Genomic DNA, 27,800 nt, shown 5'->3' with positions numbered 1-27,800 from the left:
GAAGGGGATACACTTGTCCGTTGATTTGGAAATAAATCTACTTAGGGCCGCAATTCTCCCAGTCAAACTTTGTACATCCTTGATCTTTTCTGGCGATTTCATATCGATCAAGGCTTTTATCTTGTCGGGGTTGGCTTCGATTCCTCTTGAATTAACAATAAACCCCAAAAACTTCCCTGATCCAACTCCGAAGGAACATTTGAGAGGATTTAGTTTCATCTGGTACTTGTTCAATACATCGAAACATTCCTGCAAATCCTTCACATGTCCTTCCGCCTTTTTTGACTTTACCAGCATGTCGTCCACGTATACCTCCATGTTTACGCCGATCAACTCTTTAAACATGTGGTTAACTAGTCGCTGGTAAGTTGTACCTGCGTTTTTCAGTCCGAAGGGCATTACTCTATAACAGTATAATCCCGTATCGGTCCGAAAGCTGGTGTGATCCTCATCAGGGGGATGCATGCTGATCTGATTGTAGCCCGAATATGCATCCATGAAAGAGAGGATCTCGTGTCCAGCAGTAGCATCGACCAACTGGTCGATCCTTGGGAGTGGGAAACAATCCTTCAGGCAGGCTTTATTGAGGTCTGTAAAATCCACACAGGTTCGCCACTTTCCGTTAGGCTTGGGAACCAATACTAGATTGGAGACCCACGATGGGTAAAATGCCACCCTGAGGAACCCATTCTCCTTTAATCTCTCCACTTCTTCTTTTAAGGCTCTCGACCGATCCTTATCGAGAAGCCTTCTTTTCTGTTGCACGGGCGGAAAACTCTTGTCTATATTCAGGACATGGCTTATGACTACAGGATCTATCCCAGTCATGTCTTTGTGTGACCAGGCAAAGACTTCCTGTTTCTTCCGCAAAAATTCCACCAGTGCATGTTTCGTAGTGGGTTCTAAGTTTTTCCCGACCTTCACGACTCTGGTCGGGTCCTTCTCGTCAAGTTGGACCTCTTCCAGGTCCTCGACGGGTCCAACATTTTCCTCAAAATCCCCAAAACGAGGATCTAAATCTCTATCATCACTTTGGGCAACACCCTATTTGGTGACTCCTTCACCGGATTGGGCTTGCGTATCAATTTCCATCTGCAACCTTTCAGAGGGAGTGCTTTTTGATGTTCCCTTCTTCACCTTCGTGACCGAGGCGTTGTAGCACTCCCTGGCCTCCCTCTGGTTTCCCAACACGCGTCCTACCCCTGCGTCTGTCGAGAATTTCATGGCTAGGTGCCATATGGAGGTGACTGCCCGTAGGTCTACCAGTATAGGTCTTCCAATGACGGCATTGTACGCCGAGGGACAATTGACCACTATGAAAGTAGCGAGTAATGTCCTGGTAGCAGGCGATGTACCTGCTATCACTGGAAGTCTGATTGACCCTGCGGGGGCAAGTCCCTCGCCAGAGAAGCCGTATATTGTTTGGTTGCAAGGCTCCAAGTCCTTAACGGACAACTTCATGCGTTCCAGAGAAGACTTGTACAGGATGTTCACTGAACTTCCTGTATCGACTAACACTCTCTTCACCATCATATTGGCCATTTAGATGTCCATGACCAGCGGATCAGAGTGTGGGAACTGGACATGCTAGGCATCGCTATCAGATAAGGCTATCTCGCTCTCTTCTGATCAAGCCTTTTTCGGCATGCGGTCCTCCACTGCCATCATCTCGATGTCCTGGTAGTGGCGCAAGGTCCAAGCATATCGTTCCCTGGCCTTGCCGCTGTTTCCCGCGAGGTGCGGGCCTCTGCAGATGGTTAATAGGGTGCCGGCTACGGGATCAGGCTACAAAGGTGGCGAGCATTGGCGTGTGGGCGCTTGCTCGTTGCCACCTAGAGCTTCTCGCTTGGAATTTCCTGAGGCCCGTACATATCTTTTCAAGTGTCCTTGTCTAATAAGGAACTCGATCTCATCCTTCAACTGGTTGCACTCATTGGTGTCATGCCCGTAGTCGTTGTGATAACGACAGAATTTGGTGGTGTCTCTCCTCGAAATGTCCTTTCGAATGGGGGCAGGCTTCTTGTAAGGCACACTGGAACTCATGGCTTGATATACCTCTCCCCAAGATTCAATAAGGGCAGTATAGTTAGTGAACCGGGGTTCATAACAATTATCCTTGGTCCTTTTGTTGTCAGAGGTGGAAGGCTCGTTGTGTGGCCGTTTTCCACCATTCTTGCCATTGCCGTTCCCGTTGCCCTTGCCGTTGCTGTTGGGTTTCGACCCATTGACGGCTTTGGCGGGTTCGGCTGTCTCCTTATCTTTGCCTGGGGGTTTTCCTTCATTGGCAATGGCGTCTTCAAGCTTGATATAACGATCAGCTCGATCTAGAAATTCATGGGTCGTCTTAACCCCATGCTTTCTGAGGCTCTCCCAGAGAGGGGTACGGCGCCTAACTCCTGCTATTATGGCCATCATTTTACCTTCATCACCCACCGTTTTTGCTCCGGCGGCTGCTCGCATAAAACGCTGAACGTAGTCTTTCAGCGATTCTCCATTTTGCTGGCGTATCTCGACCAACTAATTTGCCTCGGTAGGGTGCACGCGACCCGCATAGAACTGTCCGTAAAAATCCTTCACGAACATTTCCCAAGAAATTATACTTGTAGGAGGGAATTTAAAAAACCACTCCTGTGCAGCGTCAGAAAGTGTTGCAGGGAAGATCTTGCACCGTGCATCTTCGAACACCTTCTGAATGTCCATTTGTATCTCAAATTTGTTGACATGAGATACCGGGTCACCATACCCGTCAAAGTTTGGAAGCGTAGGCATCTTAAACTTGCTAGGAGTTTCCGCCATGGCTATCCTCTGGATGAAAGGAGTACATTTTCTCCTATCATGGTTGATATAAGATGTTCTTCCCCCGACCAGCTGCTGCACTGCCTGGTTGAGGGCATCTATCTGGGCCTGCACAGCACTAGGGATCGCCATGGCCTCTGGTGCTGGGTGGACGTACTCGCCGTGCCGCTCGCAGCGATCATTGAGTATATCTCTCAAATCCTCATCTCTTCTCCGCTGCTCGCTAGCTCCGAGCCGGTTGAAGACATTATTTTGTCTGGGCTACCCCCCAGCGTCCCGTTTGTCGGGTTGGTCATCCTGAGGTGGCTGGCTTCTGCCTCCACCTCTTTCTTCATCCCTCCGACCAGCATTCCCTCTGCCTGAGTTAGCTTCGTTATAACCATGGCCATCTCTGAATCTTGATTGGCTATGGTGGGATCGGCTATTCCCTCGATGGCCCTCCCGGGCTAGAACCTCCCGAGCATTAGAGGGTGGTCTACATTGGTCGTTAGGTCCCCGTGCATTATCATGCCGTGGGGAGCCTCGGACCGCAGAGCCTAACTCTGAATTCCTCCTGTTACCAGGAGGATGCTGTCCTCTAGTCGGAAGATTTGGCTCATCGCCCCTATGGCGTCTAGGACTACGAGGCTGCTGCTCATTCCTATTATGCCTCTGCTGCGGGGGATTGCGGCGACCAGCTTGGGATGGAGGCTGCTCCTCAGGGTCCATCAGCGGGACATCGTCTTGGGGCACCTGTGGCTGCTCGGGCCTTTGTGGGCTCGAGGGCTGGACAGGCGGGCTAGGATTGGGACCCCTGTGGGGTGGCCCATTTGCGGGTTGATCAGGCTGCGAGGCAGGTGCAGCCTGATTCCTATCCAATTGTAAGGCTGCCTCGAGGGCTGCCATGGCCTCCCTCTGGCGACGGTCCATCTCCGCCTGCCTTTCACTCAGCTCCAGGCACTGCCGCTCAATTTCTTGTTGCTGCCGCGCCATGGTTTTGGCAGCACCTTCCTGGCTGGACCTCAGATTGGCCAGCTCTTCATGCAGCGCCCCTAGGGTACTCCTCAGCGTCGCGTCGTCCATTTCTTCCTCATCAAAATCCAAATGTGACTCATCCTCAGCCACGTTTACAGAAGGAAGAGGAGGCGGGTTAGATGGTGCAGCGGCGGCCGCCTGTCCAGTTTTCCTGGTAGTTTTCGCCATTGGTTTTCTCAACGAGGCTATATCAAGCTCTCAATGAAAGCACCAGAATGTTGACCCAGATTTTGGCCAACTGACATGGAGTCAAAATACGCTTGACGTGGATAAAAACGTTGAAAAGAATATGATAACGAAAATAATAAAGACACAAGATTTTATAGTGGTCCGGCCCCAGGATATGGTAATAACCTACGTCCACTTGAATTGTTATTGAAATAAGATCCAAAGGGGTGATCAAAGAATTGAGGTTCAATGAGTTTCACTCACCTCTGAAGAAGAAAATACAATTATTCTAGTGTAATCTCTCTCTAATCTCAAATGACCTTTTTTGCTCCAAGGAAAAGGATCGGATCCTCTTCCCTGAGCCCTCTTCTTCTATTTATAAGCTCAGGGAAGATTTACATTGATTTGTTACAGTTATTCTTTCATAAATAATCGGATACTCAGGAAATCATGGGAGATAATTTCGGATTCCATCATAACTGCCTAAGATTTCCTCCGCGTATAATGTGCGTACGACCAGTCTGGTCGTATGAAGAAACCGATCGCATGATACTGGATGTCTTCCTGGTCGATAGTCGAACACAGATTCTGCCAGGTGTCAGCCACGTGTAATTAATGCCTGTCATGTCATTCCTTTCTTATTTTAGGGATAACACATACTAACTGTCATAGCCCCTAACAAAGTATCAGGATTAGAGCCATAGTAGTTAAATCAGCTTGAACCTTCAAAATATCTGGAAGGAATAGATTGGATGTGACATATAATGACCCACTAAATCGATTAGTAAGATCATAGAATCTCCTCAAAAAGTCGACAAATACAACTGCTTTTTCCCAGTCTAGGTTGGTTGGTGGGCCATCCATTCTTTCTTCATCAAAGTACTTTGTGTAGTTCGCATCTGCTTCCAAATTCTCAAAAGCCTTCTTGAATTTTATAGCAGATTCTAACATCAAGTAGGTGGAGTTCCACCTAGTAACCACATCCAAGCATAACAAGGCTTTTGATTCAATGTTTTCATCCTTGCAACTTTCTTTAAATCTTTTCAATCTAGCTGGAGATGACCGGACATATCTCACCACATTTCGAATGCTTGAAATTGCATCATTCAACTCTTTCAACCCATCAGTTACTATCAAATTCAAAATATGAGCTAAACACCTCATATGAAACATTTCTCCATTCAATGGAATGGTATTGTCTTTGTCCAACAAGTGCCCCTTCAATTTTCTAAGAGCAACGTCATTTGAGGAGGCATTGCCAACCGTCACTGCAAAAACTGAGGAGATACCCCACTCATTAAGACAATTTATCAACTCTTTCCCCACCAAGTCCCCTTTATGGCTAGGAACTTGGATAAAGTTGATAATTCTCTTCTGCATTTTCCAATTATCATCAACCCAATGTGCAGTCAAACACAAATAACTAATATTCTGGATTGATGTCCAACAATCGGTGGTCAACGACACTCTGTGCTTCACCAAAATCGACTTCAACTCTTTCTTCTGATCTAGAAACGCATTGTAAATATCTCTCGCAATAGTAAATCTTGATGGGAACTGAAATGTGGGAAAGAAATGTTTAATGAGCTTTTGAGATCCTTTTCCGTCCATGTGCCTAAAGGATAACTCATCCATAATGATATATTCGGTGATCACTTTCCTAACAGCATTTTGATTAAACCTTAGCGGCAGCCCACTTGAAGCAACTTCTTCTTCATTGCAGGTTGTTGTCTTTTTAGTAAATCTATCCATAGTTGATTGTTGCTTCTTACTTTGCTCAACCCAGTCACTGAAAGGACACTTCTTACATTTTCTCTCCACATGTGCCCATAGTGTGCTAGTCCCATTCAGCTTTGTATCAGTCGCATAATCGGTGCCACAATAATTGCAAGCAGCTCTTGGCTTCTTAGGATCACAATCAGGCAACATAGTGTAATGATCCCACACGCTCGATGTTTTCTTTCCAACCCTTTGCTTCTTTTCTGGTCGTTCAACCTCTTTCTCCTTTTCTTTTTCATTATCCTCTTTCTCGGTCTCTTTGTCGTTTTCCTTATCTTGATTTTGTCGATCATTCCTCTTCTTTCATATGTTCTCTTTTTTCCTTTCCTTCGCTTGTTCTTCTCCATCAGAACTTGACAAATTAGTTTCAGCATACTCCTACCACTCCCCCATCATCCCTTCTAAATTTTCCTCGTTATCCATATTAACGATCTATTTACATATTTATAAACACAATTTCAGCTAGGGATGAGCACGGTGTGGTTTGGGCGGTTTGAACACTTTTTAATACACCACGCCACATGTGCGGTTTAGTAACTAGAAAACACCATGCGGTGTGATTTGGTTGCACCAAACCGATCAAACCAAACCATTTTTTGCGGTGTGGTTTGGGCGGTTTTCCACGGTTTGTGTTAAAAAATATGTCATAACAAAATTTAAATTTTAAAAAAAATACCAAATCCTTAGTTCATAACAAATCCTTAATAAGTTCTAAACAACATCACAAGTTATCAATTAAGTTCAGTGAAACACAAAAAAAATATACAAGTCTCCCATATTGGGTAACTATAAAAAAATGGTATATATGTAAAGTTTATTTTTTTTAAATCTATTTGTAAGTATGCGGTGCGGTGCGGTGTGGTGCAAACCAAAATTTCACACCGTCAAACCGCACACCGCACCGCACGGTTTAGCTCAAATACAAACCATACCGAACCATTATACTTTTGACACCGCGGTTTGCGGTGTAGTATGGTGCGGTGCGGTCGGTCACCGAGATTTGTCGGTTTAGATGCTCACCCCTAATTTCAGCAACAAATATAAAACATAATATGAATGTGCCCATAAATGAAAGTTGTGTTTCTTCTTGCTAGTTTAACTTGTAAAACATAATAACAAGACATGATGATTATGATCATTATCTAGTCAATATAAATATAAATACTTCTAACAACACTTATCATATTATTAATTTAATTACTCTAAAGAAAAATTATCATATTGGAAACACCTTATCTATGCACGTATGGTTGTGTTGTTATCTTGTTGATATGAAATTATAATTTTTCTTCTTGTCTTTCCAGATTTGGTAACATATTTAAGATATCCTTATTTTTCCTTTTGGTGTTGTCTTTGTTAACAACATGGTTTTCAAAATGGTTGAGGCATTATATAATGAAGTCTTCTTTGAGCAAACTCTGACAAATTAGGAAGTGCATGTGATAAAGGTTTAGAACCAATCCAAGCATCTTCCTAAAACCTTATAGATCTTCCATTACACACTTTAAAGACACCAAACGTAAAAACTCATCATAACAGGAAGCAATAAGCAATGCATTTCGAAGGACATGTAAAATTTATATTAGTAGCCTAGCTGCATATATGTCCAAAGAGGATGTTCTAAATAGGGTTATGTACTCATCTATACCATGGTGCATGTCCATAGACTTCTAAATAGGGTTAATTTCCCTTGAGGAAATGGTATAAAATTGTTAAATATAATATTCAATAAAAAGAATTATGAATCATGTTGATCAATTCATAAAAGATGTCAACTATTTTTTCATGTGTGTACATATACAGTTTCATCTCATCTCTGAAGCATTTTAGGAACAATAAAAAGGTTTGTTTAACTGCTTATACTATGATTAGAGCATGTAAATTTGAGTTCAATATATAAGTATTTTTCCAAATTAGAATTCATGCAAATAAAAAAAAAATCACTAGAACATAGAATATCATTATAAATAATATATTCAAAACAAAACATAACAACATAACATAAATCAATAGTGCTACAACAACCATCATCATCATCTGCAAACCTAACACAAAAACACAAAGAAAGAGATACACATAAAGAAACAAATATTTTACTAATTTTAGAGAAAGTGTTGTTATAATCAACCATACATAATCAGTATCCACCATTAGAAAAACTTTGGCCTAAACCTTTGCCGTAATACTTTGGTCTAGGGAAATCGGATACAAGATCAGAATGAAACTCATCAAGATGAGTATAGCCTTGAATGACTCCATGTGCAACTAATACAAGAATTAGTTTCAAAATAAGCAATTGTTTGTTGCAAATCAAGGAGCCATTTCAGACATAAAAACAAGGCTATAGGTTTGGACAGAACTATAAGTACAGCCCCTGCAGAGTCTCATAGAATAGCCCCTACACCAATCATTTCATTTGAAGTGTCAAAAGCCACATCTGTGGAGAGCTTCAAATGTGTAAGATCACAACTCTCACTCAAGTGATAATAATTATAATAATTAAAACAATTTGGCATAAAAAATTCAAAAGACAAAAAGATAAAAATATAGATGGACACAGAGGCAGAGACAGAGACACAACGCAATTGAAGCCTTTAACACAATTGAGATGTCAATATATTTAAGAGCATATAAAACTGATAATTAATAGTGTTTCCAATATATATCCATAATGATATATATATGTGTCAATCTGTTTTAACGAAGCTATAAAATAAAATTGATAATTAATAATACAATGGCATACCTCGAGTCACTGTGTCCGTGAAGCGGTCACCGGAGTGGGAAGGCACTGCGTCCGTGAAGCAGTCGCCGGAGTGGGCTGGGCAATGTTGCCGCCGAGTCGCGTTTGCTCGATCCGTTCCGTTCGTTTGGGCTGGGAAGAAGGATAGCGAAACAGAGAGGAAGAGGAGGAGATGATGAGAGAGACAGAGAGGAGACAGAGAGGAAGAGGCTGGGCTGTTCCGTTCCATTCGTTTGGGCAGTCGCCGGAGGGAGGAGACAGAGAGGAAGGAAGGAGGCGACACAGTAGAGCTGCTGAGAGTATATGCGATAGAGATAGAGAGACCGAGAGATGCCTTAGTAAAAAAACATATCAGATTTTTTTTTTAATTAATAATTATATAATATTATATTATTATATATAATAGTGTTCGGTCGGTTTTGGTTCCGTCAGTCGGTCCGGACAATATTTTCAAACCGACCAAACAGTGGCGATTTTTTCGGTGTTCGGTTTAATCGGTTTCGATTTTTTCGATCTTCAAATAGTCGATTTATCTGATTTTTTTTATTTTTCGGATTTTATGCTCAGCCTAGGCCAAACAACTCTTTATTTAAAAGATTAAATAATAATAATAAAAAAGTCTCTATCCCAAGCCAAAAAGCAAGGTCGGTTGCATCATCTCATCCTTATCTGACTTCTGACTCCAAAGAAACCCTTCATATTTTTTATTATTAAATAATTATATGGGGTTACCTTTTTATTTGTTTATTAGTATTAATATTTGTATTTTCATTTGAGTCCCCGAATTCCCATTTATTATCACGAAACTTCCATTTTCCTTCATCGGAAGAACAAAAGAAATAAAGAAATCTCTCTCTCCATCTTCTTCTCCAATTTGCTCTCATTCGAACCCTAATTCTCGCTATTTGGAAACCCTTCAGCACTCCTGATCTTTGCAGCTATGGCATCTGGATCGTCGGGTAGGCCTAACTCCGGTTCCAAGGGATTCGATTTTGCCACAGATGATATTCTCTGTTCGTATGAGGACTACAGTAACCAGGACTCATCCAATGGCAGCCATGGCGATCCAGTGATCACTTCTAGCTCCGGCAAGGTACTTTGATCTTTTAAACCCTAGGGTTGATATTAATTAAATTGTAATTTTATGGGTTGCTATAGACTTTAGTTTTAGGGCGATATAGGGTTTTGGGTCATAGCGATAATTGATGTGTATTTGTTGATCTCCTGAGCAATACCTAACAACTTCTTTCAGTTATTTATATTTATATTTGAGGTCATTTCCGTTTATTTATATGTAATGAATGAACGTAGTCTGATCTTTCGATGTTACAGAATTCATTTGCCTCTGAACTCGTTGTACTTGTAGGAAATAACCTAGTGCTTGGATTTGATTTTTGTAAATTATGATTCGAAAAAGTAGAATAGAGGTTTGTTCCTTTAACCTAATATCTGTTGGAAGTTTTTTTCATTCTTTATTTTTGTAGGATTTTAATAACTCAAGCTATGAGTCTGATGGGTTGATTTTATTTCTTTATATATATATATATATATTTACATCTGACAATCTTTATAATACCGATTCTTACCAATGAGCGGGCAGTTAACGGCTTGGTGTTAAACAGCTAAGTCTTAGCGAGAGCTAAAAGGAAATTATGGGTGTCGTGAATTATTGCAAAATATGATGTTACAATTCATGTGTTCTTAGTTACCAACTGTTTTATTGGAGTAAAGATACCACTAGGTGTTAATTGAATGTTAAATGTATTTTCACTTTTTTTAATTACATATATATTTTTCTGAAGATTTTGTGCCAACATTACTTCTAATTTTTTTTGGATTTATGATAGGTTGTATGATGTTCTTGACTTGCTGTACTTGTAACAAGTTACTTACAAAAAGATTTGTTTTATGCATCAGGATTTCCACAATGGCCGAAGGGGAAGATCATCAATGTTTCCTGGTGCTACTTATAGCCAGCCAGAAGATTCTTTCAACCAAGATCTGGTTTCTGCTGTGGAAAAGAGCTTGAAAAGAAATGCTGACAACCTCATGAGATTTCTTGAAGGCATTAGCTCAAGGCTTTCACAGTTGGAATTGTATTGCTATAACCTTGATAAGTCAATTGGGGAAATGCGATCTGATTTAATTCGTGATCATGGAGAGGCCGATTCAAAACTAAAGTTTATTGAGAAACACCTTCAAGAAGTGAGTTGAAACTCTTACTTATGTTTTTAAATTAGGAGTATCTTATTTCAGCTTGCCTGTATTGCACTTTTATGATATTTTTTTTTTTTTACTGGAGTTTGAATTTTACTTCTTTAAATCTTGTGCATCAGAGAATTTTTTATGCAAGCTGGAGTAAGTTGTCTGGTATCTGTCATTGAACTACTGGAGCAAACCTTATTTTTATTTTTGTGTTTTTTTTTCTGTTCTTTTTGAGCATTGCTTATGCAGGAATGGTTTGGTTTCTTAAAGGTTAAACATCTTTATCAAATTATGTTCGACGGAAAGTATGTTGGTGGTTTATTATAATTTAAACGAGAAATAAATGGGTAATCATAGGAAACTATTCTCCACTTGAGCTACCTTAAGTGGTTTTGGGTATGTGTGATAGGGGTGAGGGAAACTAGTCCTCGTTATTTATATATATATCAAAAAAAAAAAATCATAGGAAACTATTCAACAATGTTTTGTGAATTCAATATAAAAGAAGTGGTCTTTAGGACATATATATGTATGATGTACTAACTAATATTTATGGGTAATAATATTTGTAGATTTGCAAATCCATTTTGATAATGTTGCCAATTATGATTTCAACATCAGAAATGAAAACACAACTAGGAACATTCAAGTCTTTGCGATAGTCTTAGCTCGACATTTTCAAGCTAGCGGCCCTTCCTGTGCCAACATACATCCAATTTTTTGTGAAATGTCTTCTGGTTTTTTATAGCCACGTGCTGCATTTTACTTAGATCACTAGGTTTTAGCTTGCTTCTCTTGATAACTTTAGTTGATATTGTCACGATCACACTTTTTTTAAAGTTAGATGAACTAATTCACACTACCTGTTTTAGGTTCACAGGTCTGTACAAATCCTAAGAGACAAACAAGAGCTTGCTGAGACTCAGAAAGAATTGGCAAAACTTCAACTGGCACAGAAAGAATCTTCTTCATCCAGCCATTCCCAATCCACTGAGGATAGAGCTTCACCACAAACTTCAGATCCCAAAAAGACTGAGAACACTGCTGATACTCATAACCAACAATTGGCTCTTGCCCTGCCTCATCAAGTAGCACAATCGCAGCAGCCTGTGGCAGCTCCCCATCAGGCTCCATCTCAGAACGTGTCTCAGCAACAATCATATTATTTACCTCCACCTCAGATGCCAAATCCACCAACTCCAGCACAACACCCTCAGAGTCAATATGTGACTTCTGATTCTCAGTATCGGACCACCCAACTGCAAGACCCTCGAGTGGCACCACAGCCTGCACAGTCTCCAGTAAATCAGACACCACCAATCCAGCAATTCTCTCAGTATCAGCAGCAATTGCCCCAACAGTTGCCTCAGCAAGTGCAATTGCCCCAACAGCCTCCAATGCAAACTCAGGTTAGGCCACCATCAACTGTCTACCCTCCCTATGCACCAAGTCAGCCTGGGAACCAACCTCCACCCCCAGAGAATCCAAACAGCATGTCAATGCAGGTGTCATATTCTGGTATTCCTCAACCAGGAACTAGTCGCACTGATACTGTGCCTTTTGGTTATTCTGGCGCTGCTAGAGCAGCTCCACAGCAGCAGCTTCCACCTCAGCAAATTAAGGGAGCTTATGGAACACAACCTGTTGATGGATATGCAGCATCTGGACCACACCCTGCTCTTCCTCCTGGAAGTTCATATATGATGTATGATAGCGAAGGCAGCAGAGCTCATTACCAATCTCAACCTCAACCTCCTCACTTCACCCAAGGTGGATATCCTCCATCGAGTGCCCCTCTTCAGACTCCACAAAACGCAGGCCCTAATCTTATGGTCCGGAACCCACAGTTCATGCGGAACCATCCCTACGGCGAGTTGATTGAGAAATTGATGAGCATGGGGTTCAGGGGTGATCATGTTTCAAGTGTCATTCAGAGGATGGAGGAGAGTGGTCAGCCCATTGATTTCAATTCGGTGCTGGACCGGTTGAATGTGCACTCTTCAGGGGCTTCTCCTCAGAGAGGATGGTCAGGTTGAAAATGTTTTGCTATCATATCTGACCTCCAAATTTCAGTGGTAATCATTGCGTGTTTTATTATGCATTGAATAAAGGCTGATATATCGTCCACGGTGCTCTGGTGTATATGGTTTGAGTCATCAGGGGTATTGTATATCTATTACCTCATTCCAAGGCCTTCTTGGTATTGTATTTAAGGCCCTGCTTTTAATTGTCGGAATAGAACACACTTTCTGTTAGATGACACTTCCCTCATTTCCTTTTTTTTTGTCGCTTTTTTTCTTCTCTGACTAATCTGTGAACCAGCCAGCTTGGTGTGTGGGGTAGCTTCATATGAAGTTTTATAGTAGGATCCTCCACTTACTGGTACTAAATTTCCTTCTTACGTTTTATATGTCTACTTATGCTATAATTGCCTAGAAGCTACATCACACATTGATAAGCAGAACCCCATTTGTTCTAAATTTATTAGATCGGTGGAGATAACATATTTTTAAAGATTATTATTAAATTGTAGTTGATGCTACATGTCTTATATTAGCCAGTTCATGTTAAGGCGTTGAGAAGTCATTATCTATGACAGTGAGTTTCGAAGTTGGTGTTTTGTGTTCATTAACGTCAGTCTTTATTATGGATTATTGAGTAGTAATTTTTTTATATATCACTCGTAAAAAATTTATGCAAAATTATTGCACAGTGAATTTTTGTTTAAAAACGTGCATAAACTTTACAAATCTTTTTATGTAACAAAAAAATTATTGAAAGGATGAGAAGAAATCATTTTAACAAAAGTTTAATATTATAATTACAAGTTTTTATAATATACTAGGTGGAAGTGTGCTTAGTTTTATTTTAAAATTTATTAATTATTTTTGTTAAAATTTTAGGAATGTTATATAAATTTTAAATAAATAAATAATATTGTGTATAAAATAATGACAAACATATAAAAAAAATTAAACAAAAATATTGTTTATATTTAAAAAAATATATTTGATAACTCTTTAGGTCACAAACTACCATAATTAAGATATAAAATATTCATAATATTATTCAAATCATACTTTAATAATTGGAGAAAAAACTTATTTATTATTGATAGAAGATAAATGTTATTCTAATTTCTTATTTAATTACACAATCATACTATTTGTGTTAGTTCGTGTTTTCACTAAGTAACATGTGGTAATCTCTGAGAGTAGTTAGGTTCTCTGACGAGGTTTAGTGATCTTTATTGGGCTCATTGTCTACTCGAAAGATGGGCTACCTCCTGTCTTCGGGCAACTCCTAGGGGGAAAGTTGTCCTCTGACAGGCCACGCCCCGAGAACCTTGGATATGTTAGCTTGACGTTCCTTCATGTGAGTCCTCCACATTTGCAGGAAGACCTCTCAGAGACTAGATGGTAGCACCAGGTATCACGCGCAAAGACTCTGGCCCACATGTAATTGTCTGACAAAGCTATTGTCCTACAGATCGTGGTATCGAGCCTGTACAGGCGACAAACAACATGTCCCAATGCGCCGCCTGGCGTGGGAAAACATGTAGCCACTCTCTGACACTGTCAGGAGCGTGTCTCCCCAAAAGATGGTGGGCTGCAACCTCGTAAATGGACCCCGTGTGATACGCATGAGCCCACCACTACCTCTATCACAAAAGGTGTATTAATTAGCTTTTAATCCCAATTATTTGGGAATATGTTTGTAATAACTTCTCATTAAGGAAAATAATTGTTCTTAGCCCCTATAAATAGGGTTAGGGCACCTATTGTAAAGGATCCCAAATTTTGGTATTAAGAGCATTGCAAAAGTGTTGCCTGAAACTCCATAAAAGCTTGCCCAACCAAGCTTCACTAATCCTAATACAATAGTCTTGTAGACTAGGGTTAATTAATAATCTGAACCACGTAAAATCTCTTGCTCTTTACTGCATTTCTTTAAAGTTTATGTTTTATTGAGTTGATAGCGAAAAAGACAATCAACATTTTCGTGCTTTCATTGAGAGTTTGAGTGAAGCTTTGAAGAGTCGACAATGGTGACCACTAGAAGTAACGTTCCAGACGACATTGTGCCTCCCACTGCAACTGAGGGAGGAGAACCCAACTGACCACTTTCGCTAGCAAACCCAGAGGTGGCCGAGGAAGACTACAATGAAAACTCCGAGTACAATGGAGAAGACGACGAGTTTTATGAGAGTGATTACTCTTTGTCCATATACACGGAGGAGCCACCAGAAGTGGTCGCTCTCAGAAGCCAAGTTGTCTCCCAACAGCAAAAAAATTGATGTCTAGGAGGGGAACATCGCCGCCCTACAAGAGATGGTTAACGCCAAGGATTGCAAGTGGAACCCTATGGCGAAGTACTGCCTAGACAGCCAGTTGGCATGCCACCTATGCACCCAGCTGGAGTGCCACCTATTACGCTGGTGGGCATGCCTGTCGAGCACCCCACTAACATAGCGCAAGATCCATCAACTGATGTGCCACTCGTGCACCTAGCTGGAACTAGAGCCCCACTTGCGCAAGAAGATTGTGACAAAGGCAAGGTCGATGAAAAACCTTTGGCTAGGAGGAAGAGAACATAGTGGGCGTCCGAACCCATTCAGCCCCTGAGAAGGGGCGACGATAATCAAAGGTCGGGTGCCCGAGGACACTGCCAGGCCACTAGCATCTGTGGAGCCCAGAGCCTTCCACCCAGGCGCGCCGCAATAGAACACGTTAGGCTTGGAGGTGGTGTCCCGCCAGCACCCCAACAGCCTCAGAGAAATCCTGGCCAAGGGGCCAACAGAAGAATACGTCTCCACCAACCAAGGACGGGGAATCAGCATCTCGGTTAACAACGAAGATGTTGACTCCGCGAGGGAAGCCGATGTGGGATACCTCGAGGACTGTGGTCACCACCACGAGCAACCTGACCTACGAGATGACCTAAATGCTCGCAGGAACAGAGCAGCTCTCGAGGACAATCCTGGGAGACAACAACGGCCAGACCTCCGAGATGACCTTAATGCTCAAAGGAGAGAGCACTTGGCACACAGTGACAATCAAAATCTGGACCCTCTTGGTACAGAGTTGGAGAGTTTGAAAATGATAATGCTGAAGAAGGCCCAGAGACAAGGTCATGACTCCGACTCAAAGGATGAAGATGGGGAGTGTGCTCCCCACTTCGTGGAAGCCCCATTGCCTCGAGGCTTCAAAATGCCAAACATCGATTTGTATAGTGGAGGCACAGATCCAACTGACCATCTCTCGAAGTTCAACAGGTTGATATCGGTTCACAGCGTCTCCGAGGACGCTAAATTCCACGTCTTCCCATTGACTTTAATGGGACCAACAGATGAGTGGTTCAAGAAGCACAAGCCAAGATCCATTCACTCCTGGCACCAACTCTCCTCTCGAAGACAGCTGCTCAGAAGGTGAATTTCGAGCTCAATGCTTTGGTCAACATAAAGCAAGGACACTTGAGACCCTTAAAGCCTACATCAAACGTTTTAAGGGAGAAGCATCTAGGACCAAGAGGGTCGATGATGGCCCGCAGCTGATGGCCCTACAAGCTGGCATCCGAGCAGGTTCCCCACTATGGGATGACCTCTAATGAAGAGGATGCCACAGGCTCGATGACTTCATGCGTTGAGCCCAAGAGTACATCAACTAGGATGATGCTCAGATTGGAGCCTTTGGAGGACTAGTCTTTTTCCCCGCTCCGTTGTTCCCAAACACCATGGCTCCAGGAACCCAATATTCTCCATACACTCCAGCCCAAACGAGTGTTATGAGCTCTCCACACTTCAACCCAGTTGTTCTGCCAGGTGGCTTCAGTGTCGTTCCCACAGCTGGCTTCAGTATCATTCCCACAGTTGGCATCAGTACTGTTCCCAAGGCTGGTATTAGTGCTGCGCCCTCCGGCTATGGAGCAGCTCCCACTGGATACATTGCTTTTCAGCCTACATTCAGTGCTGGAACAACAACCCTAGCCCCAACAGTGACACCTAGCGAGAACCTCAGCGGTAGCAAACGCGGGGAAATGGGAAGGATAAGAGGCCCAAGAGGATTGGATCAGCTCCGGACGAGAAGTACGCTCCCCAGTACTCTGAGTACACGTACTTGGTGGATACTCGGGAGAATATTTTCCTAGCCACAGAACAGCAAGTCCACTATAGGATACTACAACCTATGCGGATGGATCGGGAGAGAAAAGATTCCACTAAGTTTTCCTAGTTCCACAATGATGTGGGGCACCACACCAACGAGTGCATGCAACTTAGAAATGAGATTGAGAGTCTCGTCAAATTGGGGAACCTCCACCAATATGGTAGGGCCAAAGCACGCCCAGCCAGGCTCCAACCGCAAGATTGGCTCAACAACAGGTGGTTCCTCAAGCTCTGGGCCAAGTGCTTGTGACCCCACAGCAACAGGTAGCCCATGGACCTCCCCCGGTGAACGAGAGAGTAGGGACTATCTCCGGAGGGCCCCACACTTGGGGGGCACTTCGAGTGGCTAGTAGAATCGTTATGCGCAGGACCTAAACCACGACGAAGAAGTGTTGGCACTGGCTCAGCTGCCAACACAGATGCCACAGATGACAGACCAAGTCATCATCTTCTCCGAGGACGATGCTCAGAGAGTGCATTTTCCCCACCACGATCCCTTAGTGGTCGAGAGCCGAATCTCCAACAAGATGGTAGCTCAGATCCTAGTGGATAACGAGAGTTCAGTGAACATCCTGTTCAAGACAACCTTCGTGAAGATTGGGCTGACTATCAGTGATTTTTCCTCGTGCACCTCTATTCTCTAAGGGTTATCAGGGAAAGGTCTTATTCCAATGGGGTAGATCAAGCTGCCAATGACACTTAGAGAAATGTCCTGCCAGGCCATCAAGTACTGCACATTTGTGGTCATAGACTGATCTGCCGCTTACAACGCCATTCTGGGACGTCCAGCCCTGATGGAGTTCGGAGCCGTCACCTCAATACGCTACTTGTGCATGAAATTCCCCACAGAGTCAAAAATAGGCACTGTCTGCAGAGACCAAAAAGAGGCCCGTCAGTGCTACAATGTGTCACTGAAACGTCCCGTGATGGTTGTTGAAGCAGTTGCCCCCGAGCAGCCTCTTCCCAAGGAGATGGAAGTCCAAGTTGTTCAAGAGGAACGAGAGACCAACGAATTGGATTCCAGGGTTGGAGAAGAAAGGGTTGTTGAGCCCATGGAGGAAGCTGAGGAGATCATCCTAGATGCCTCCAATTCTGATAGAAAGACTAAAGTCGGGACTAACCTTAAGGTGGAGGTCCGAGAAGCTTTGGTAAGCTTTCTCAAAGAGAACCCATCTGTCTTTGCCTGGTCCCACTCTGACATGACAGGCATTGACCCTAATATCATATGCCACGCCTTGAACATTAATCCAAATGTTGCCCCGATGCAACAGAAGCGGAGGACAATGGACCCGACTCGGGCAGGGGCCTTAAAGGCAAAAGTCAACAAGCTCCTCACCAATGGTTTCATCTAAGAAGCCCAATACCCGAAGTGTTTGTCAAATGACACCTGGAGGCCATATATAGACTTCTTCGACCTTAATAAGCCCTGTCAAAATGATTGCTTTCCGTTGCCCAAGGTGGATCAGATAGTCGATGCTACCTCCGGGTATGAGCTTTTATCCTTCATGGACGCATACTCGGGGCACAAACAGATATCCATGCATGTTGCGGACCAAGAACACACCAGTTTCAAAACATACAAGGGTGTCTACTGCTACAAGGTAATGCCCTTTGGCCTCAAGAATGCTAGTGTCACATACTAGAGATTGGTAAACTGAATGTTGAAAAGTTAACTCTGTCGAAACATGGAAGCCTACGTGGACGACATACTGGTGAAGTTGAGAACATCCCCCGACCATGTGAAAGATCTGGCAAACGTATTCTTAGTTCTTTGCAAGTTTAAGATGAAGTTGAATCCCCAAAAATGCACTTTTGGTGTAGCCTCCGGGAAGTTCCTGGGAATCATTGCCAGCGCACGAGGAATAGAGGCTAACCCCGAGAAGATAAGGGCTTTGATAAATATTTCGTCCCCCGGAAGCACAAGGATGTGCAGAGCATAACTGGTCAAACAGGAGCCCTGAGTCGTTTTGCCTCGAAGGCAACCAATAAGTTTGTTCCCTTCATCAACACCCTCCGAGGAGGTCAAAAATTCGAATGTACGGATGAGTGCGAACAGACATTCCAGCAATTAAAGGCTTACATGGTGAATCCCCCAATTTTGTTTAAGCCCATAGACAGTGAACCCCTTCTCCTCTATATGGTTGTCTCCGAGAACGCCATTAGTACTGCCTTGGTTGGGGAGGAAGGCCGTGTCCAACATCTTGTTTACTATGTGAGGAAACGACTCCTCAGAGCGGATTCCAGATATCCGATTATGGAGAAGCTAACATTTTTCCTAATGATGGCTTCTCAGAAACTAAGGCCTTACTTCCAGGTGCATCCCATCAGGGTCCTCACCAACCACCCCCTAAGGCAAGTCCTTCAGAAGCCAGAGTCCTCCGAGAGACTCCTCAAGTGGGCAGTTGAACCGAGTCAATTCGACATCACTTATCACCTAAGGACTGCCATAAAGGGACAGGCACTAGCAAATTTCATTGCCAAGTGCACGTGAACACATAAGCAACCCAGGGAGACCACGGTGGACAGGCCCACGTGGAAGTTGTTCGTTGATGGATCCTCCAATGAGAATGGGGCTGGAGTAGGCGTCATCCTAGTATCCCCCAAGGGGCATAGGGTTCACAATGCTTTAAGGTTTAGCTTTGACGCCTCAAACAACGAAGCTGAGTACGATGCACTCATTGCTGGTCTCTGAGTAGCGCTAGAACTAAAAGTTGAAGGCCTTAAGATATTCATCAATTCTCAGCTCGTGGTAAATCAAGTCCTCGAAGAGTATCAAGCTCGGGGAACAAGGATGGTCGCATATTTGGCTAAGGCCTAGGAAATGTTGCACAACTTTAAAAGGTTTACCATCCGACAAGTGCCAAGGGAACAAAATTCCAATGTTGATGCCCCAGTCAAGCTTGCAACCACTAAGGACGCTGAGTTGCTTAATGTGGTCCCTATTAACCACTTGGCTGCTCCAAGCATCTTAGCTCGTGAAGAGGTAGAAGCAGTCCAGCCTCAGGACGGTTGGATGGAACCAATAGTGAAGTATCTCGTCTTTAAAGAGTTACTGCAGGACAAGAAAGTAGCTTGGAAGCTGCTCTACAAGGCACCTCGGTATATGATCATGGATAGTAAGTTGTACATGCGAGGATATTCATTATCACTACTCTGGTGTGTGTCCAAGTAGGAAGCCAGCCTCATTCTTCGAGAAGTGCATGAGGGCTTTTGTGGGGACCACACTTGGGGGCAGAGCCCCGCCAAGAAAATTCTTAGGCATGGATACTTCTTGCCCACAATAAATGGTGATGCAATGGATTATGTCAAGAAATGTGACAAGTGCCAGCGCTTCTCCAACATCCCTTGAGCTCCTCCAAATGAACTCACATAGATGACAAGTCCTTGGCCTTTTGCAGTTTTGGGTATTGATCAAGTCCTTGCCCAAGGCAAAGGGAGGAGTAAAGTATGCTATTGTGGTAGTCGACAACTTCACGAAGTGGATCAAAACCGATCCTCTTGCTATAGTAACCTCCAAGAAGGCGCTGGACTTCGTCATCAAAAACATAGTTTGCCACTACGGGCTCCCAAGGAAGATTGTCTTCAACAATGGCCTCCAGTTCAACAGTGAGTTGTTCACATACTTTTGTCAAAGGCATGGAGTTATGAAGAGTTTTTCCCCTGTAGCTCACCCACAGGAAAATAGACAAGTGAAAGCGGTCAACAAAACACTTAAGGCCACTTTAAAGAAAATGCTGGAGCAGGTGAAAGACACCTAGCCCAAGGAGCTGCCTAAGACATTGTGGAGCTACCACACCACTGCCAAGACCTTTACTGGCTATTCGCCATTCTCCATGGCCTACGGATATGAAGCTATGCTCCTAGTTGAGGCAGCAATCTCCACGCACCGACGAGACACATACGATCCAACCACAAATCATGCTTTAGTCCAAGAATTTCTGGACCTTGTGGAGGAGCTCCAAGAAGCTTCACAACTGCATGTAGTGTCCTACTAGCAAAAGTGACCAGATATTTCAACTCTAAAGTGAAGGCAGGAAATTTGGGATCGGAGACTTGGTGCTGCGAAGATTTTTCTTAGCCACTCGAGATCCTGGTGCTGGAGTATTGGGCCCTAACCGGGAAGGCCCATATCAAGTCGAGAGCAGCGTATGTCCAGGGACATACAATTTGGCTTGACTAAACGGGGAGCTAGTGCCTCATACCTGGAATGCCAAACATCTCTGTTAGTATTATCAGTGATATAAGCAATGTATTTTCCAAGTTTTGTAGTCATTTTGTAGCCTCCGGGGACAATTAATGGAAATCGTGTATGCAAAACACGATAGATGAAATTCAGAAAAATTTCTTGTATTTTAATTTTAATAATTTCAATTCTCAAGGTGTACTCGCTCACTGGCTTGAACAAGTGAACGCAGACTAGTCTTCGATCACTTGGGGGCCATAGTTGGGTCTCCTTGCAAGATAAACGCTCCTAGGAAGCTAAGCTTATCATGAGCGGGACAAGCCTAGTGTCGAAGTGTAACGTCCTAGATTTTTTAAGACTCGATAATGTTGAAATATAAACATTTTTATTTAAGGAAATGTCTCAAAAACTTGTATAATTTTATTTTAAAGTCGTATGGCCATAATTAATATTTAATACAAACATAGTTTATGAAAAGTAAATTGAGCCTTGTTTATGAAAATAAAACAACATTTCCAAAAACAAAACAACTTCCCAAAGGTTGGTCCACTTGTACATCCACAAAGTAGACTCCAGCGCTCATAGCTGAGTACATGCGAGGGATCGTGCACGTATTTTCTCAACATGGATACATGAAACACGTCATGCACCTTAGACAAGGCGGGCGGAAGATCTAAACGATAAGCTACTTCCTTGATCCTCTCCATAATTTCGAAAGGTCCAACAAACCTTGGGCTAAGCTTTCCTTTCTTTCTAAACCGCATAGCCCCTTGTAGCAGAGCTACCTTTAGCAGCACATTATCACCAACCTCAAACTCCAGGGGTCTCTTGCTTCTGTCGACATTTTTTCGTTGTCGATATACTGAAGTTTGCAAGCATTGCCTTATTTGTCGAATTTCCTTGGTAACCTGATCAACCTCATCCGATCCGAGAAACTTTCTTTCACTGGCCTTGTGCCAATGATTCGTTGATCAACTTTCCTTCCGTACAAAGCCTCATATGGAGCCATATGAGTCGAAGATTCTATCCAAGACACTGATCCATTTCTCTACCACTAATGGGTCAGTGGTCCCCTCGAACGTAGGTGGATACTAGTTGCTGAACCTTTCTGAGATAGGTTTCGCTCGGGCAGCTCTTGGTACTTTTACTAGCGGCACAGGTTGCTCAACGACAACCTACAGGCCAGGGTTATGTTCTTCATTGTTCACAGGTGGTATTTCGTTGTTTGCGGGTGGCACTTCATGTTTTGAGCGTTATCGGGTGGCATGGGGAGTCGTCCAAAAAGGGTATTAAACCTTTCAGCATGGAGGGCATCATAGTCCTCCTGCCTCTTTTTCCCTATTTCAATTTGGGCTCCTTACGTCTCCACTAGCCTTTGCAGATTATTCATTTGCTCGGTTATCTCGCGAACACTAGTAGCTTGTGTTGAAGCTCTAGCAGTAGGCGCGTTCTGAGCTCTAGCAGCAAGCGCGACCTAGCCCCGGCCAGCAACACCCCTTCCTCTCGGAGCTCTTGTCCTTGCCATTTGTTTGATTTAAAATCAAAAAGCTCTTAAGCACATAGAGGTGATAAGTTAATACCAACAGAGATAGTTACTTAACATTCAGGGATATAACCTAGCAATACAAAATGATCATGACATATCATGCCATAAGGTTTTAGTTAGCAAAACGATAAATACAAAAGAGAACCCTAGCTACACATCAAGTTTCTACGTGCGCCTGCTACAACTATACAAAATTCCTACAACCTAGCAGGTTTGCAAATTCTTTACAAAAAGTATCAACAAGACTCTCATAGCATAACCTAATCTATGTTATCCATCAGCATATCCAGCTCTATGCCGGTATCCTCGTTAGTCTACTCAGGATCCTCCGCAGGTTGTACCTCCTTGCCTCGAGGTATGCTATCAACCACGGAGATAGGCCAATCCATGGCCCAAACGCTAGCTCGATCTGCATACGAAAGTCATCCCATGTGTCGCGAACCAGCTGCCAACGTCTGTGACGAAACCATATCTGTGTCGAGCCTCTCAAACAAGTGCTGGCATATCGCACTCTCTGTCGCTCGAGTATGTTGGCCCTATCAAAGACTTCTGTCATGTAATGCGTCCATTGCCAAATGACACTTCAATGTTGTTGACGTACTCGAAGCGTCGAGGATTGTCATTGTTAAAGAGTCTATATTAATCAATCCTAGGCATAGGAATTATGGGTAGTTTCTCTATCACAGGGCCACCTATCTAAGGTATATCGGCCATAACCTACAATTTATAGAATTGAGGTAAATAAAAGAAAGCAAAGGAAACATATATGAAAAGACGGTACTTACAGTGAGTGACGGTCTATCTTTGCGAAATGTGCATGTGGGTTGTCAACAGAACCGGCTCAACTCGAGCTCTAATATCAACTATGACGTCCTAGATTTTTTTAAGACTCGATAATGCGGAATTATAAACGTTTTCATTTAAAGAAATGTCTCAAAAACCTGTATAAAAAAAACTTAAATAAAGTCGTATGGTCATACTTAATATTTAATACAAACACGGTTTATGAAAAGTAAATTGAGCCTTGTTTATGAAAATAAAACAACATTTCTAAAAAAAAAGCAGCTTCCCAAAAGGTCGATTCACATGTACATCCACAAAGTAGACTCCAACGCTCATTGCTCTGATTTGCCCTTGTTCTTACTTACAATAGGGAACAACTAGGTAAGCGAAATCGCTTAGTAAGTTTAACTTTAAAACAAAAGCATGTAGAGAAGACATGTGGTCACTGGGCAAGTCACTGACCACTGATAACAATAGCTAAAAAAAATGAGGGTTTCGGATCCATCCGGACCCCTTAGCAATCAATTTCAAGAACGCAAAAGTGTCCTGGAAAACTTATGGTTATGTCTGATAACCAATGGCAAACTATTTCAGATAAACAGATAAATCTTTGCACTCAGAAAATCCCAGAGCAAACAGATATAATATATCACAATATAATTTGAGACCGACGCTTGACAATTTCTGACAATTCGGGCGTACCACGCCTTCCAACATATTTGCTAATAAATAGGGGAGAATCAAGTCTCAACACTAAGATCTAGCCAATAAATACCCCCATCAAGGGTAACTATCGAGTTACCTAGGGCATCACTACTTATCCAAAAGTAAATCCCTCACAAGGGTAACCATCAAGTTACCTAAGGCATTGTTACTATTCAAGAGTATAATCGAAGTTACACGAGTTTACAGAGACTTCTTTGTTAATCAGTGGTGTTGGCGAGTAGTTGCCCCTAGGGTGTTCAACCTCACTCAAACTTGGCAACCCCTAGTATCTTTAGGCACTCTCACTGAATGGCCAATATTCACGGCTGCTATCTAGGAATAACTTATCAGAGCACTTGCTTGGGTTTTAACCATTCAATGATTAAGTAATCATGAGGACCCCTAGGTGCCATTCATTTTGGCGCCCCTAGGTTTAAATCAGCAATCCTCACATCTTGGCCACTCGTCGCAGTAGTGAACCAGACATGATAATATCAATAAAGCAGTGTGACGGCGAGGGTCCCTAGGCCCCATTCATTTTGGTGCCTCTAGGTTTAAACTAGCAATCCTCACCTCTTTCCATTCGTCGCGGTAGTGAACCAAACATAATAAAACCAAACAAGCATTGTGACGGGGATCAGCTGTCTAGGATATGACGGATATCTACCAGTCATATTTTCTGAGTCAACACTTACTATACTAATGTCTCTATGTAGACTTTCTATGGCAGTGTATACATGTATGTGTGTCTCTATACTAACATACATTACACTAGTCGTTCGATGTTGTAGCCACACAATATGAGTTGATTTATCTAGAGTCCTTAGCTCTAGGTCACAGTAGATTATAATTGTAATTATATGTTCAAAAGAACGAATCCTAAGATTAAATCAATGCATTAGATTTTCACCGATCTGGTAATCTACGATATGATCTACTTACACATTCGGAATATGATTCTTATCCAATGAATTGACCAAGTAGATAAGATCGGATGTATATGGGTACATTGGACTGGGACCGATATTGATTATTGATAGATAAATAAGTATAGTTGTTATTGTATCTAATCAATGTCACAAAGCTGACCATAGGTCAAGTTGATCTTAATTCTGAGTGATAATATGCTACTAATTATAATATTTAAATCTTTTGACTTGTTCATTACCAGATTACCCTACTGTCTAGCCCATACTTACATCTTGGAGATTTAATAGTGTAATTGAGTGGGAGTATTAATCATAGATATGAAATCTATAGCTTCTGTATGAGAGGTTAAAATATGACTTCCTTAATAACTTAGTCTAAAAGGGTAAATGATTGAGCGCTCATATATGTGATTACATTTACTGATTTATCATTTATAATGGACTTAGTGAGAGTTAAGGATAAAATACAGATTAGGGGTATAATGTTTTAGATTTTGGCATAATTTGAGCGATTTAGATTCTTGGCAATACCTTGCTACCACCAGGATCAGAGGTTAGAGAATCTAAAGGAATGAGTCATTGTTCTGCTGCATATTTGTAAGTTTATATTTTTTTGTAGGGGTGCACATTTGGACCCGAAAACCCGACAACCCACAGGACCCGCTCGACCCGCACCCAAGACACCCGAAAAAATGGAAAAATCTGTGAAGTTGGGTCAGGTCGGGCTCAACCTGAGGGCTGCATCGGGTCGGGCTCAACCCGACCGAAATTTTTTAATTAATTTTTATTTCTTCAATTTTTTTACTTTTTTTTAGTTTTAGGGTTAAATAAAAACAACCTAAAATATGAAAAACAAAAAACTAAAAGCCCCCTCGACCCCTGACTGAGAGAAACCTAGGGCTACCTGACCCCCTCCCTCCCCTCGTGGCTCACAACAACCACTCTCCCTCATCGTCAGCGGCGGAGCCAGTCCATAGCACCCAGTCGGCCAGACACCGGCTAGACCACCTAGACGATCAGACACCACCCACCACCACCTCTCTCGCTCTTTCCTTCTTGGTCTGCCTCCCCCCTGTGTTCGGCGGCTAGGCGACGACTGCAACCCAACCGACCGGCCTCCTCCTCCATGCCAACTGCCAAGGTTAGTTATATATATTTAAATTTAAATGTATATATTTATATTATATTTTGTTATATGATTATATAATATATACATGTGATGATTAATTGATTTTGATGAATATAATATTATGTTTGTTTGGTTTGCATTTGGTGAATTTGTATTTTTTATTTTGATATAGAATTTTGAGTTTTGATTTAATATAAAGTTATAAACTTAAACTTTCAGTGAGATAAAATTGAAATTGCTATTTGGAATTAGATATTTAGAATTTTCAATTGTTTTGCTTGATTGTATATGTAAAATTAAAATTGTTATTAGTTTAATGTATATTTGATATTTGGAATGTTGGATTGTTTAGCTTGATTGTATTTGTAATTTTGTATATGTGGTTTGGTTTGGTGTTTAATGGATATTTTGTATATTGGACGGGATTAGTGGATTTTAGGTATGCTCTATTGTTAATCATTATATTATATATGTTTTTGTGCTCTATAGATTATGGATATTGATCAAGATCAAGTAAATGAAGCTCCACCACCACCTCCACCTACCAATGATGAAACTCCTACAGATCAGGCACAGGGTAAACCTAAAAGAAGGGGTAAAAAAAAGAAACCTCATTTGGCTCCAAAAAAAACAAAAGGGTCAAATATTTGGGAGCATTTTGAAAAATTGCCCCCAGTTGATCCTAACGACACAGAAGAAATACCCAAGTGTATTTGTTGTTATTATGGCAGTGAGTTCTTCTGTGATAGTAGAAAGCATGAGACTAGTCATCTGTGGAATCACTTTAGGAATGTTTGTGAGTTTATTCCATATAAGGTTGATGAGAAAAAGCAAAATATTTTAAGTTTTGAGCTGGTGAAAGGAGGGAAGGAGGGGGAAACAACTTTAGTTTCGATGGCTTATAACAAAAAGGCATGCAGGCTTGCCTTATCAAAGTACATCGTGTTGGATGAGTTACATTTTAGACATGTTGAGGGGGAGGGTTTCCGACAATTTGTCAGATGCATACAATCTAGGTTTGATATCCCTTCCAGGATGACTACTGCTCGAGATGTGTTGAAATTGTATGCTGAAGAGAAAAAGAAATTGAAAAATATTTTAAAGCATGAGAGGGTCTCCATCACCACTGATACATGTATTTCTATTCAAAATTTGAACTATATGGCCATCACGGCGCATTGGGTTGACTCTGATTTCCACTATCAGAAAATAATCATAAACTTTTGTCAAGTGGTAGATCACAAGGGGGAGACTATTGGCAAAGAGATTGAGAATTGTTTAGATGATTGGAGCATTTCAAAAAAATTTGCTATTACGGTGGACAATGTTTTTTCAAATGATGTTGTTATTCAGTTTTTGAAGAGACGGTTTAGAGAAAAGGAAAATGGTCTCATTTTAGATGGGAAGTTTTTACATATGAGGTGTTGTGCTCATATTGTAAACTTGATTTTCACTGAAGGATTAAAAGAGAAGCATGATTCGATTGCTAGCATTAGACATGTTGTCAGATATGTTAGGTCTTCTCCCGCTAGGCTCAAAAGGTTTAAAGAAGTTTTCGTAGAAGAAAATATTGAATGCAAATGAATTCTTTCTTCAGATGTCCAAACGAGGTGGAACTCTACATATCTCATGCTTAATTGTGCATTAAGATACCAAA

General features: G+C 42.0%; 1 protein-coding gene across 1 annotated transcript; it reads left to right on the top strand.

The window, feature by feature from the left end:
* Window positions 1-9,279: 9,279 nt before the first annotated feature.
* On the top strand, window positions 9,280-13,113 carry LOC133818454 (uncharacterized). The gene is made up of 3 exons (XM_062251341.1): window positions 9,280-9,593; window positions 10,418-10,705; window positions 11,578-13,113. Exons 1-3 carry the CDS (start codon window positions 9,441-9,443, stop codon window positions 12,739-12,741), a joined length of 1,605 nt encoding a protein of 534 aa, XP_062107325.1. The 5' UTR covers window positions 9,280-9,440; the 3' UTR covers window positions 12,742-13,113.
* Window positions 13,114-27,800: the final 14,687 nt, after the last annotated feature.

This window comes from Humulus lupulus, chromosome 2, assembly GCF_963169125.1.
Source record: "Humulus lupulus chromosome 2, drHumLupu1.1, whole genome shotgun sequence".
Taxonomy (NCBI): Eukaryota; Viridiplantae; Streptophyta; class Magnoliopsida; order Rosales; family Cannabaceae; genus Humulus; species Humulus lupulus.
Note: the sequence above shows the minus strand (reverse complement) of the source record. Positions and strands in the feature narration are given on the sequence as shown.

Excerpts from the sequence above, each read along its gene's own strand:
- LOC133818454 (XM_062251341.1), top strand. The coding sequence starts at position 9,441 with ATGGCATCTGGATCGTCGGGTAGGCCTAACTCCGGTTCCAAGGGATTC. Across the intron at positions 9,594-10,417 it reads TCACTTCTAGCTCCGGCAAG|GATTTCCACAATGGCCGAAG; the intron begins GTACTTTGATCT and ends TTTATGCATCAG. Across the intron at positions 10,706-11,577 it reads TTGAGAAACACCTTCAAGAA|GTTCACAGGTCTGTACAAAT; the intron begins GTGAGTTGAAAC and ends TACCTGTTTTAG.